The 14,134-nt window shown below is 38.3% G+C and overlaps 1 protein-coding gene across 1 annotated transcript; it reads left to right on the forward strand.

The window, feature by feature from the left end:
• Positions 1-1,007: 1,007 nt before the first annotated feature.
• On the forward strand, positions 1,008-2,130 carry LOC148025872 (uncharacterized). Its single transcript, XM_087692152.1, has 2 exons — positions 1,008-1,071; positions 1,147-2,130. The coding sequence occupies exon 2, from the start codon at positions 1,166-1,168 to the stop codon at positions 1,721-1,723; it is 558 nt and encodes a 185-aa protein (XP_087548278.1). The 5' UTR covers positions 1,008-1,071; positions 1,147-1,165; the 3' UTR covers positions 1,724-2,130.
• The last annotated feature ends 12,004 nt before the right edge of the window (positions 2,131-14,134 follow it).

Below are 14,134 nucleotides of genomic sequence, written 5' to 3' on the forward strand. Positions count from 1 at the left end.
TAGCCCCTTGCTTTTGTGTGTGGGTGTGTGTGTACATGTATATGTATATGTATGTATGTATACACACACACACATCCAATGTGTGTTAAAGGGGGGTGAAAGTAGACACCTAATTGTTTTTTCCTCTACTTCATTAACTTTCATTGTATACTCACCAATTTCAATATCTAGACCAAATCAAGAAAGGGCACAAATTTTGCTAGCGTTGCTAATGGTATGATGGTTTGTTTTGTTGTAGGTGTAAGGTATGGTGTTTTGCTTTATAAAAACTTGGTTAAGGCAACATATATGACTTAGCTCTTGGCCAAAGGTTGATTACCTTAATATCCAAGAAAATTAAGAGTCGAAGCAATTAATTTGGGACATAGTCATGAAATGAGGGTTGAAGTCTTAAAATCCAAGAAGGAAAGTAGTTCATTCAAGACTTGAAGTTGGATCACTTGAGGGTCACAAAAAGTTAATAAAGTTATGTTTGAAGTTAAAACATTACAACACCAACATTTGTGAATATGTAGTTTTGGCTTTGACATGAGAAGTATTAGTGTCAAGATCCATCATTGGTCTCTTATCAACCTACTAGAGTTTGGCGAAGCTCTTGCAATCTTCCTTCTACAGCTCGACATGTTAGCTCCATCCAATGTGACATTGGCAGTTAACATCTAACATCCTTTCCCTTCCAAAGTGTCAAGATGTAAGTAGTAGTAGCCTACCTATTCTTTCCACCAAGTTCACTTCTCACACTTGGGTCTAAGACTCTTAACGTTGTTAATATGTGGACTTCATAATATCTCTTAATTCTTCTGGTTGCAAACGATAATGACATTTCTAGATTTCTTGAGAGAGGACCACACTCGGACTTGCATGAAACAGCGCATGGTATAATTGTTTCTATACACACACACACACACACACACACTCTCTCTCTCTCTCTCTCTCTCTCTCTCTCTCTCTCTCTCTCTCTCTCTCTCCATCCATTCGGATTTAACATCAATTCAGAGACAGCCATCTCCTCGTGTTTGCTTCAGACAACGCTGATCAGAACTCTTCGTTTTCTCTAGGAGGGACGTCAAGGTAAATCGCAATCTCTCGTCTCCCAGGTCTCTCACAATCAGACGATACTGATCGTAAGCAATATTGATGATGCAGATTCATTAAGGAAGACAATATGGCAGCAGCTAGGGCAGACGCAGCATCTTCTGAACATGCCACGGCCAGCGTCAGCCGCCTCCTAGTTATCATATCTCGTCAAATCGCTAGTTTCTTATTATTCTTCTTCTTGACCTGCGAAGTCGCGTTGCCCGGACCCCCAGACGGCGACGCGCGCACCCTCTTCACCAACCCCGACACTGCCGCCGCTGCTGCCGTCTGCAATTACGACCCGGCCTGCATGCAGCTGATGATCATGAATATCCACCCCTACAGCCCCTCCGGCAGCGCACCCGATATTGCTGATGCCGAGCACAGCTACGCCCATCGGCGGCGAGCACTCCAGCGATCTCCTCAGCCGCCGCCATCAGCACCGCCGCCCCCCCAGAGCATCACCTCCTACATCAGCTATGGCGCCCTCACGAGGAACCGCGTCCCTTGCTCCACCGCAGGCGTCTCCTACTACAACACTGCCTGCCTGGGATCCGCAGGCAACGTCAACCCATACGCTCGTGCTTGCACGGCCGTCGCCGGCTGCCCGAGAGACATAGCTGCACATGATCCCAAGCCTGATTAGTCGAATGTTGGCTGCCACTAGCCAAGATATGTCTGTGTGACAGACTTGGCTATATCTACTCGTAATTGACAGGTATGCCGCATTATGGTTTGGTCTCTAATCCTTCTTTCCCTCCTTAGACGTTGGTTCTGCACGCCATTAGATGTCGCCTCACGGGCCTCAATATTCTATCAATGGAGATACCAGTCAGCGTCCGATGTCGTCCAAAAATCAAGGCAGATAAATCGAGAGAAGTTGAAGCTATTCGAATTCTGATCATTTCATCCAAATCAAAATTACATAAATTGAGAGAAATGAAGCTATTACGATCGATCGTCCGTATTGTTTGTTCAAAGCCAGTACTTCCTGTTGCGAACCTTCCATCGCCTTTAGGATCATGTATCACAGATCGTAATGTTTCAAATATATCTTCGCAAATTCGTTCATTTTTAGGTTCTCCTAAGAATGCAAATGCAATGTCTTCATTGTCTACCGTGCAGTAAAGGTGCATAGCTAAGCAAGCACGACCACCGCCAAGTCCTCACGATTCACAAACTACATGCAACACACACAGCTCTTATCATTCATTGTTTTTGTGTTGCATGCAACCCTTATCATTCATTGATTTTGCATCTCGTATCTTTCAATGCTTTAACAAAGGGACTATATCATAAAAAGTTCTATCAATCTTGATAAGCCATACTCCTACTAAGACTTAACCAAAGAAAACGAAACTATATGTGAAAAGTTCTATAAAACTTGATAAGCCATTGTTAAAGACTTAACGCAAGAAGATAATGTCTTGAAGCTTTACCTAGGCAAAAGACAAGATAGTGATTCCTTAGGATGATCTTAGAATGTGTGATACCATAAACTCTTAATTTAGGTAGTGCAAAGTTGTGATAAGTAGTGGATCTTTTAATTTCACTCTACCATTGGATATTTTTACTCTACGAATGTGTGTGTGTGTGTGTGTGTGTCTATATATATGTATGTATGTATGAAGTGTGTGTGTGTGTGTGAAGTGAGTGGATCCTTGAGGTTCAATTAATCAAAGTTTGGCATAGAGTGAATAAATCCTTGATGTTCCCTCAACCAAAGTGTTTAGTCTTTATGTCAAACATATAGTACGTAACTATGTGGATTTATAGCTCAAAAGCAAGCTTTTATAAAATCAATGCATTTATACACTTTATAAATATAGTTTAAAAACTTTTTGCATCACCTTTATAAATTTAGTTTAAAGACATTTTACATCACCTGTGTCTACTATTAAATATCCGTAACTTTCCATTTTTGTGATCCATTAATAGTAGACACTCATAATTTTCCATTTTTTAATCCATAATTTGTTATTTTTGTGATCCATTGTATAAGTGGTAACTATTAATCTTAGCATCTTTACTTTAGAATAATTAAATGGTCATGTAACTAAAAGATCAATGCTTTTACACACTTCATAGATTGACACTACAAGGGATTAGGCTAGTAGATACACAAATACACATGTTTCATGAACTACAAAAACAACTTACATGTGCATATATACAAGTGATAAAATTTGTATAAAATAAAGTGTCTATATGTGCATTAATGTTGAATCTTAAATGTCTTTGTGTAAGCATGCTATTCAACACATATATAAGTGTGCTAATTCTTGGCAAACAAAAATTGAAGTAGCTCCTAATTGTAAGATTTTGCAAAGCAGCCAACAACTTTATGGGCTTTTCTTTTGATTATTGGCATTGACCATATTGAATAAATATTAATTTAAAAACACAATTAAAATAATATTTATAAGATGTTGAATTATATATTGTTAAACCTATGTATTTTGAAGCTAAATTTGGCTTTGCTCACTAGAGTTTCTCCAAAAGATGTGAAAATAGAGGCATATTCTAAGCTAAAGTTAGCTTACCTTACAAAAACGAGAGCTAATATAACCTAAAACTATGAAGGAGGCATCCTCAACATCCCTACCTCATTTTTGTGCATGGAGCTTGCTCTCCAAGAAGCATATGTCATGTAGGAGAATTAACATCTTCACAAGAGGATTAGGATCTCTTTGTGAAGATATACATATCATATATATAGTAAGTGTAATATTTTTTCTATATGTGTATGTCAATCTCTATCATTGATTATAATATAGGGTCAAACATGCAACCCATTCCATGAAAGTCATTTCAGTAATTAATCCTATACTACATTTTCAATTAAGTATTGTTCTTTAAGTGCTTTCTTAAAATCATGCCACTTTGGCCCTTTTGTAAAGATTTCATTTGTGTGCAATCTCAATTCATGAATTACTACAAGCCATACCAAATATTGACTCATCTAGTTTGCAAGTATCTCAAAGAAATACAACTTCTCTCCAATATACACTTTTAAGTAATTTGATATATTCCATCCATCAAATAGCTTTATCTATCATTCAACAACTTATAGTGCTTTTGTCACAACTGAATCCCTAGTGAATCATGGTTAGTAGAAGATTATTTTTGTTGTTGATGCAACAAATACATAGTAAAATCCTTAAGCAATCACCTCACATCATCAATTTGACCTATATTATCTCCATATTGCACAACCCTTCCTTCAGTCTTTCACTTTTGATTCATTGAAAGATGTTAGGGGAGGGGATTGTTCGTGTATAGCCAAAAGTCGTAGAGACTCAAGATAAAAAGAGCTCAATACAAGAAGAAACAATTCCATATTTCTAATAGAGAAGAGAAGAAATGATAATTATGAGATAAACTACCTTTAGATGTTCTATTAGATATGATGTGTGATTCAAATTTTGAAAACTTTTACATTACTTTCTTATTTGGTAAATGTGAACTGTAGTAGCAAAGAAAGTAATGTTCTACAATGCAGGGTAGAGAAAGGTGATCAAGGAAAAGAGAGAGGTATCTACAACCTACAAAGCATTACAAAAGCCCACTCAACATGAGTAAAAGCCAAGGAAATAAAGCTAAAATTTTGGGAATATAGAGATGACTAGGATGAACTTGATGAGTTATACAAGTCTACTATCATATTATGTTTGTCTAAGAAGGTGTATTTCAATGTTATCTCTACTATTGGTGATGCATATGATTTATGGAAGAAGAAATGTGATATTTATGACAAGCAAAGTCATGCATCTTAGTTGTATTAGTTGAAGAAGCTTTCCTCCTTTGCATGAAGGAGGGCACCCCTATGTCTACTTATTTGAATGAGTTCCACTCTATTTTTAGCCAACTTGTCTCGTAGGGCATTAAGTTTGAAGACAACATAAAGTCTTTGGTCTTGCTTGTCACATTACTAGTCATGGGATACATTTTATATTGTTGTGAGTACTAATCCTCCTAAAGATGACTCTAAATGTAGTGATATAAAGAGCTCTACTTAAAAAGAAGTAAACATGGAGAATACTAATACATCTCACGCTTCTCACACACTTATAGTTAGAGGTAGAAATGATGGAAATGGTAAAATAACTACAATAGAGACTTACAGAGCCCATCAAAGACAAGTCTCAATCTCATGTGCAATCTCATAATTTGTAAGTCATCTTTGACATGTCATTATTGTGGCTACCAAGGTCACATTAGGCTGTGGTGCCATAAAAAAATGTGCAACGATAGGCACAATAAGACAGGTAAGGAGAAAATGCAAGAAAATGTAAAGTAAGAGATTGGTGTGAAGATAGGGAAGATAAATGCTTTGGAGTACAATTTCAATGATTACATCTTACTGCTTCATCACTTGATGCTACTTAGTTTGCTATGTCTTCGTACTCTCATTGTTGGATTCTTGATTCAAGTCTTCGTTCCATGTTACCCTGCATTATCATTGGTTTCATATAGCTATCATACAATTATGGATTTTGTTAGACTAGAAAATGATACTACATTGGATATCACTAGCAGAGGTGATGTTAAACTACAATTTGGTATTAGTGCTCCTTTTGTGCTTCATGATGTATATCATATACTGGCTTTAACTAAAATCCTTATTTCAATTGGACTATTGGATAATGATAGACATCATGTATCTTTTGGTGATTCTTCATGAAAGATCACCCATGGTAGTCTTGTTTTTACTAAAAGTGCTAAGGTTAGCAGCCTCTTCCCTTTGCATGTCTTTGGGTTTGTTAATCATGTTTTGGTTGTGACTAATCTTTCACGTGTATCTTTATGGCATTGCCACCTTGGACACATGTCTTTGAAAGGAATGAAAGTATTGACCCATTTGTAGTATTTTTTACCTCTTGATTATTCTTGTTTTGATTCATGTGATCATTATTTATATCTCATTTATATAGCAAGTAGCCCTGTAACTCACATAAGGAGCCTAGTTCTATGCATATGGATGAGCCTTTGGCTCTTAATTGCATTCAAATATGTGTAGCCCCATGCCCTATTGATCCTTGGGTGGCATGAAGTACTTTGTTGCATTCATAGATGATAATTTACATAAGGTTTAGACCTATCCTATTAAGTAGAATTCAGATATATCACTTATGTTTTTGTGCTTTCTTACCATGGTCGAAAACTAGTTTGGGTATGGGATAAAATGCGTATGGTTTGACAATGATGGTGGTGAATATATCTCTAAGGCTTTTGAGTAACTTTGTGATGAGAGGGGTATTAAGTGCTAGTTGACTATCCCATATACTAGAATAGTGTTGTAGAGTGCATGAACATGACTATTTAAGAAAGAGATATAACATGCTTAGTCAAGCAAGCGTATCATGACACTTTTGGGCTAAATCAGTTACTACTACTATACATCTCATTAATAAATCCCCATGCACTACTCTCGGTGGTAGAGTTACAGAGGAGATATGGTTTGGTAAACCTATCTTGTATGTACACTTGCGAGTCTTTCAATCTGAAGCTTTCTACTATATTCACAAAGGAAAGTACAATAAGCTAGATCTAAAATTCATCGAATGTATATTTCTTGGATATGGGGATGTAGTGAGATGGGCTATTATCTTTAGGATCCACATACTCAGAAGATTATTCATAGCCATGATGTTATTTTCCATAAGGAAAAGATGTATACATGACCAAAGCAAGTGATTAAGGTACGTAGGGTGATATTTTAAGAGAAACCTCCTATCTATAGTCAACCAACCCATGTGTGATAGCCTATTACAATTGTTGATGATGTAGTGACCTAGGATCCACCTATTATATAGGATCATGATGTTGGATAGAGAGGACAAGCTACACATGTCCCATAGTAAGTTTTGAGGTGCTCTACTAAAGCTATACGTCCTCTTGACTATTATGAGCCCTCTATGGATTATGTCATGGTGATAGACTCTACTGAGGCAGTTACCTATGAGGAGGCTATGTGCATGACAGCACCTTGAAAAATCAACATAACATTATTAGAAAGGTTTCTAAATAGTGGTTTGGTCCATATGTGGTGAGATATGCACATGACAATGCTACTTATTTACTTAGTAATTTGGATCGAACAACATTGGGGATTCCTATTGGAGGGAAATGGATCAAGGTTTTCAAGAGACATGAGGCTAATGAATATGAGATACAAGAACTAGGGACAGGTAGTACTCATGACAATGATGAAGAGGAGAATGAGGATAAAATGGAGGTGGAAGATGAGGACTTTGAACCTATAAAAGATTGAAAGTCTGGCATATACCAGATTGTATGCAAGTTTAGAGGGAGTGGATGTCATGTGGTTTTATATCTATGCTATGAAACTATAAGAGAAGGCATACCTTTATATCTTCACTCATATACATGCAAGTCAGTGGAAGACAAGTTTTAGAATATGAAAAGCTATCACAGTGGCTTGTTTGCATGACAAGTGTTAGTTATGGGCACATGACCTTGTGTAGGCAATAAGTGGAGACTTAGGAGCCTTGAGTAGGGAAGAGAAAAGACATAGTTTGGAGCAACAAAAGGAGGGCAAAAAAACTAGCATAAACTGTCCAAGATGTCACTAATTGATTGCTTATTATGCATTCTCTATTTAATAAATTTATGTCAATAAATTAATGACTCACTTTTCTTTGAGTGTTGATGATGATCTAGCATGGCCATGAGACCATTTAGAGACCATTATTCCTAGTGCATCACTTAATGCGGTGATCAGAGCACTGTGACGGGGATATCTGGTATAGGCAGTACAAGTTATGAAGGGGGAAAGAAGTATTTGCCAAGTGTAAGAGTGTACACAAGAATGAAGGAGTTACACATAAATGAAGATGGATTGAGTTCTAAGAAGATGAAGTGCATTAGCATTGTGTATATATATTTATGTGTGTATCTGGGGAGGCCTAGGAATGTTTACTTGTGTGTAATGAGCATTGCATTTATTTGGGGTCATCCTCTCTCTTACAAGTCAAGGTTTTAAGGTCTTTCATTAAGAAAGACGAGAGAGGTAATTCTCTCACTAAGAAATACGAGATATGTAATCCTCTGGAAGTGAGGAGAGAAGTGATTTTCTCTTTCTAAGGTCTAAAATGACACAAGCTTTTGTGTGGAAGTCAATCTTAAGGTTGAGGCCCAAGGCAATCTAATGAATCTCCTTAAGGTGATTGCATGACCACAAGTTAAGAGTACAATTTAAAAATCTATTTTTCTTAAAATAGACATGGTGAATCTATTTTTAAAATATCTCGTGATAGAAAGACGATCTATAAAAATGGCCCACATGGGTTATCGAAAACAACAAGATCTACAACTTTTGTGTTGGACGTTTTTTCATCCGAGAAATGCACAAAGAGATATCTCAAAATTGGTGTTGCAGAGTAGGTCCTAGAACAGCCACGTCTTGCATGAAGATCAACCTTTCCAATCTTGGCACTCAAGTCTCTCTCCAAGAAGAGAAGCTCTTGAAAGCCTATAAAAGAGGAGGCTCTCCTTGGGTGTGGGGGAGGTAAAGAAAGCATCATTTTGCATGCATCCAAGAGGAGAAGAGAAGGTGCAAGTGTTACGGACGCTCTTCTGAAATCAAGTTCCAAGAGGAAAAGAGAAGGTGCAAGTGCTATGGAAGCTTTGTTGAAATCAAGCTCCAAGAGGAGATCCCTACACATATTGTGTAAGAGAGAAGAAGAGACTCAAGAAGGATCAAAAAGTGCCAACTTCCAAGTTGTGCAAGTGTTAGCTAATTGTATACCGTTCAAGGAACCGTGATCTTGTTCCCAAGATCTACAAGTAAGAACTGGTTTATGTGTAATGCAGGAGCTTGCTCCTTGTCAATAATATAACTCCACAAAGGGGAGGGAGGGACTGGCCCATCTTCTAGTCTCTAGTGTGTTGTCAATCTCTCTATCTCTCTCTCTCTCTCTCTACAACTTTCTTTTCTCTCATATGTTCTCTCTCTGTGCCAGCATAATATTTACCATATATCTTTTAAATATATAAGAAAGTTGTGCGTGTATCTCAGATCTTATAATACAAGAGGAGGTTGAAGCATTCATAAAGAGAAAAATACACATAGCTCACACAATATAATTCATTTGGAAGGTAAGTATAGGGCTAAAGACCCCTTGACACTCAAGGGCTTTGAGCGGGATAGCAAATATGAGATTTTGGGCTTCCCCATGAACTATTTAAAACAGGGCAAAATAGGGTATGTGGGTTGAATAGTGCCATTCTAAAATTTCAACATACATCTTTGCTCTTTTGGATCAAATCTTGATTATTATGCTTAATTACAACTAATAGAAGCTTTAAGAATTCAAAGAACCCTCTTTAGGGAGCTTTTGGGGCTATATAAATGAGTTATTTTGCTATTGTAATGCACATGAAAAATATGGCCAAAGAATAAAAATTAGGCTAATACAAGATTTCCTCCATCTTCAATTTAAAGGCATAATTTGGACTAATGGTGATTAAGAGAATGCTTTATACTTTTCAATGTCATAGTTTGGAGAGATTATGGAGCAACTTAAGAGCAATTTAGTGTTGTTATAATACATATTAAAAACATGCCAGTTGAAGTATAAAAATAAGGCTCATACAAAGTTGTTGGACCAAAATCCATCTATCAATTGATATTGGGTGATGGGATTGACCTTCGACCTCCATCAAAATTCGTACACTTGTTTTGAGATTTTATGCTATTGCCTATAGTATAGGCCTATATATAGTAGGATTCTAGTCTTTTCTTATTCAAAGTTATGGTATATGTTGGGCTATTGATTTTCAGTTAATCGATTGTCTCAACAAGGATTGGATTGATTGGGTACTGTTGTCCTTGGCAATAATACAAAGGCTTTGCTTCATTCATTTAGAGTTTGACTTGTTTCTCCTTTCTCTCATCTTCTTTTCTCTAATCTCTACTATGTGCACCCTTATTTCAAAAACCCCCTTGGTTCCAGCTTTGAACCCTTTACTTCTCGACACTGTGATCATGTATAGAGGTAATCTTTTAGTCGTTTTTGGATGACTGGATGCTCATCTTGGAATTACCTCCTTGTGTCAAGAGTGTAAGGGTTCTAAAAGAACTTCTAGATGTGTTATGCAGTGTATCTATGGTTCCAAAAGAGGAGTTTGCCCTCTAAATGGATCAAATTAAAGATAAGTTCCTTTATTATGAGTTTGTGAAGGTGTAAAAGGTTGCATATAATCTTCTCTGTGTGTGTGTGTGTGTGTGTGTGTGTGTGTGTGTGTGTTTCATTTGGAGTTTCATTTGTTTCTCCTTTTCTCATCTTCTTCTCTTTAATCTCTACTATGTGCACCCTTATTTCTAAAACCCCCTTGGTTCCAGCTATGAACCTTTTACTTCCCGACATTGTGAACATGTATAGAGGTAATCTTTTAGCCTTTTTTGGATGAGTGGATGCTCATCCATGTACCATGTTGTAATACAATTAAAAAGCACATGCGGTCATGCACCTATTCACAATGGGCTGGCAACACAAACGTGTCGCGCAAATCCGTCCTTTTTTTTTTGAATCTATTTCGATAAATCCAAATGGACCTCGTCGAACTGTTACTCTACTTCCTTCCAAGTACCACTTTGAACCATTGCACATCAAATAAGATCATGGAAAAGCTATGGTAATCCACCTTGATAATACTTTGCAAGTTTCCAAAATACTCCATCTTATCTATAACCGTGTTTGGATCCGTTGCTCATCGTCGGCTCTCTTGCTCGGAACCTTGCCATGATACCACAATTTATTATGGAGCGCATTTTGTCAATACGCTTCACGCGGAAATGTCGTCCACGCAACCACGCCGCACTATATATTTTGTACTGTACATTGAAACACTCCATTAGTTGTCGCATATAAAATATAGATACGACAAACCTTGAACACGTAATCACCTTTGGACTACATCTCCTCGAGAATTTCCACTTCTCGGTTGAGACCTCCGTCCATTCGCGAGACGCTGCGGTCAAAGATCCATACAACCATCACGTTGACATAAACCATGACATCTCCTCCATGCCCTCGGGATATCAAATTGGTGGATGGTGCGTACTATGTCGAAATTCAGATCGTGCTTCCTCTCGATCTTTCCTATCTTGCTCGTACCTAGTGAGCCACGTCTCCATAAAGACATGGTGCAATATACAAAAGCAATTCACTTTCTCCTCCATTGCAGCATCCATTCTTTTTTCTACCTCATTTCCAACCACCACATCTCCGGTCAGTCTATCATCGTCCTTCAGCGACCATAGCATACTATTTTTTGAATCCATCGTTGGTAGCTATTGTGAAATGCCATTGTGAAATATACACTAACGCCTCAAACACCAACCAACCTTCAGCCATACTACAATCTGACTGAGCTCGTTGTCGCACAAAGCCTTTCAAGGTTTTCATGAAGTGCTCCAAGAAGAACATCCATTGCGTATGGATAGGTCCAGCAATCTCCAGTTCATCTACAAGATGCATAAAAAGTTGGATTTGTATCGTGAGCATGCTAGTAGGCATGTATTTATCAAAGAGACAGACCCTCTCCACTACTCCTTGCCTTGCGGATTCAATAGAGGGCGTCTTAATCTCCTTCTGTGATATCCATTGCACTAAAGTCCACAACCTGTAAATCGCCCCACGTATTTCTGGAGTAAGGCATCCTTACGATCACGATCGTTAGTACAAACTACACTCCAAATAACAAAATATGTAGGTCACTTACAATCCATTCGTAGTACAAACCTGACATATCTCATGCCAATCATGGAATTTTAGCCCTGATAATTGGTCGTCTTTAAGAAACACGGACCTGAGAGAATGCATCATACCCGTCGGAGTGCAGATAGACTTGACTATTTGCTTCACAATACGCTCTTCTTTAGTGGACAAAACCCAAGGAGTGCGAGGTAGCTGCAAGCGACCATTAGCACTTGAGTGTGGCCAAAGCACCTCCATCTTGCCTACCTACTTGAAATCCATTCGTGCCCGTACAGTGTCTCTCTTTCCTGTGATGTGGTCCCATAGCAAGCTACCCACATTGTTGAAAATATGCAAGGGATCGAACAAGTGGTTGATCTCTGTAAGTGGGTCCAGTATGGCAACTTGTAGAAAACTAAGAACCGTCGCATTTCGTTTGGATGTGACTCTGTGTGGACCATTTTCAGCTCATACGAGCTTTGGGCATTCATATGTACTGGAGATCATCCAAGAAAACCTTCCCTGAGTTCATGACCCTCTGGCAAGAAAGCGGCATATCCTTGATATACCATCTTCTTCATGGTTCGTGACCTTAGGGAGTCTAACCGTGGCCCACACAATGGCCATGCATGATAACCTGAGGTAACAAAACCTATCCCAATACCTCTATCCAGTGAATACAAACTTGAACGAGCTATGATAGATATTACCAATGAGAACGGAAGCCTACTTACCTAAGCATTCTCCGAATCCCGAAAAGTCATGCATGGTCCACATGAGAATGGATTGAATATTGGCATATCGTCAATCATCATGCTTGCTCATATCTTGCACAGTGACCCCCTCCTCCCACAAAATCTTAAGCTCATCGACTAATGAACAAAGACAGATTTCCATATTTTTGACTTTGTAGCGGCCGGGAACGAGTAAGCTAAGGATGAGATGTCATTTCTTCGTAGAAAGCCATGGAGGGATATTGTAGTTGACAATGACTATAGGCCACACACTATAAGAAGTTGAGCACAGACCGAATGGGTTCACGCCATCCATAGCAAGACCAATCCAAAGATTCCTTGGCTCTCAGGCAAAGCCTGGGAAGGTAGAGTCAATGTGGCTCCATGCACGTTAATCCGTTGATATTCGTTGAACTCCATCTGTGGACCTATTCTGTGTGCCACATTGTCAAGCTCGCCATGCAAGATGTATGAAACATGTGGTTTATGCGGGGGATAAGCAGAAAGTGTCCAAGAACTTTTTGAGGGATGGTTTGCCCTTGCAAGTCCTGTCGATATCTATGAGCACCACACTTTGGACATGTCTCCATAGTCTCGTATTCTCCTCAAAACAGTATGCAATCATTGATACATGCATAGATGTTGTTGTAGTCCATACCAATCTTTCGTAAAACATGTCGTGCATCATCATGAGACTCAGGCATGGTATTTGCAAGTGGTAATATATGATACTTCAGTAACCTGAAAAAAATCATAAAATACCTTGAAAAAGCACAAATGTTTTTAATGATAGTGCTGAAAAGAAATCAACTATGCGTTTGTACAAGGTACCTAAACAACTCGGTCACACTCGCATCGCTCCACCCGTATTTTCTGTTTTCTCAAAATCTGAGATCGCTTGATCAATGATCTCAAATTGAAACTCGCCGAAGTGTCGTATGTATTCTATAGACAATCGACATTTTCGTCTAATTGCCAGCTTACATTAAAAGCAAGGACATGGGACACGCTGATTAAGATATGCCTCGTGATCTTGAACATCACGACCTTCATCGTTTTCCATTTGGTTCATGTTACGACAAACAATTTGTTTGTGTTATCATTCTTTTTTTCTTTCTTAAATTGTTTGAGAAGGGATTTCTTCTCTTGTAACTCAACAAAATTAACGTATGTAAAGTCTCCACCCACCCACAAATTAATGTATGTTGGAGTGTTTTCCATCTAGTGGTATATTGCACTCGACCTCGCCATCACTCTCTCTTTGTTTTTTATCCATTCATTCTCTTCTCTCCTTCCATCTCTCTCTCTCTCTTTCTCTTTCTTTATTATGTTGTATGTTTATTCCCTCTCTCTCGTTCCTTCTTTCTTTTTCTCTTCCTCTCCCTCTCTCATTTCCTTTAACAAAACATCTCTCTCTCTACCACTACCACTACCACTACCACTACCACTACCACTACCACTACCACTACCACTACCACTACCACTACCACTACCACTACCACTACAATAAACAAAAAAAGAAGGAAAAACAACAACAACAATAACTACTACTACTACTACTACTACTACTACTACTACTACTACTACTACTACTACTAC

Source organism: Lygodium microphyllum, chromosome 14, assembly GCF_053477565.2.
Source record: "Lygodium microphyllum isolate KBCC chromosome 14, Lygodium_microphyllum_v1.1.10, whole genome shotgun sequence".
NCBI lineage: Eukaryota > Viridiplantae > Streptophyta > Polypodiopsida > Schizaeales > Lygodiaceae > Lygodium > Lygodium microphyllum.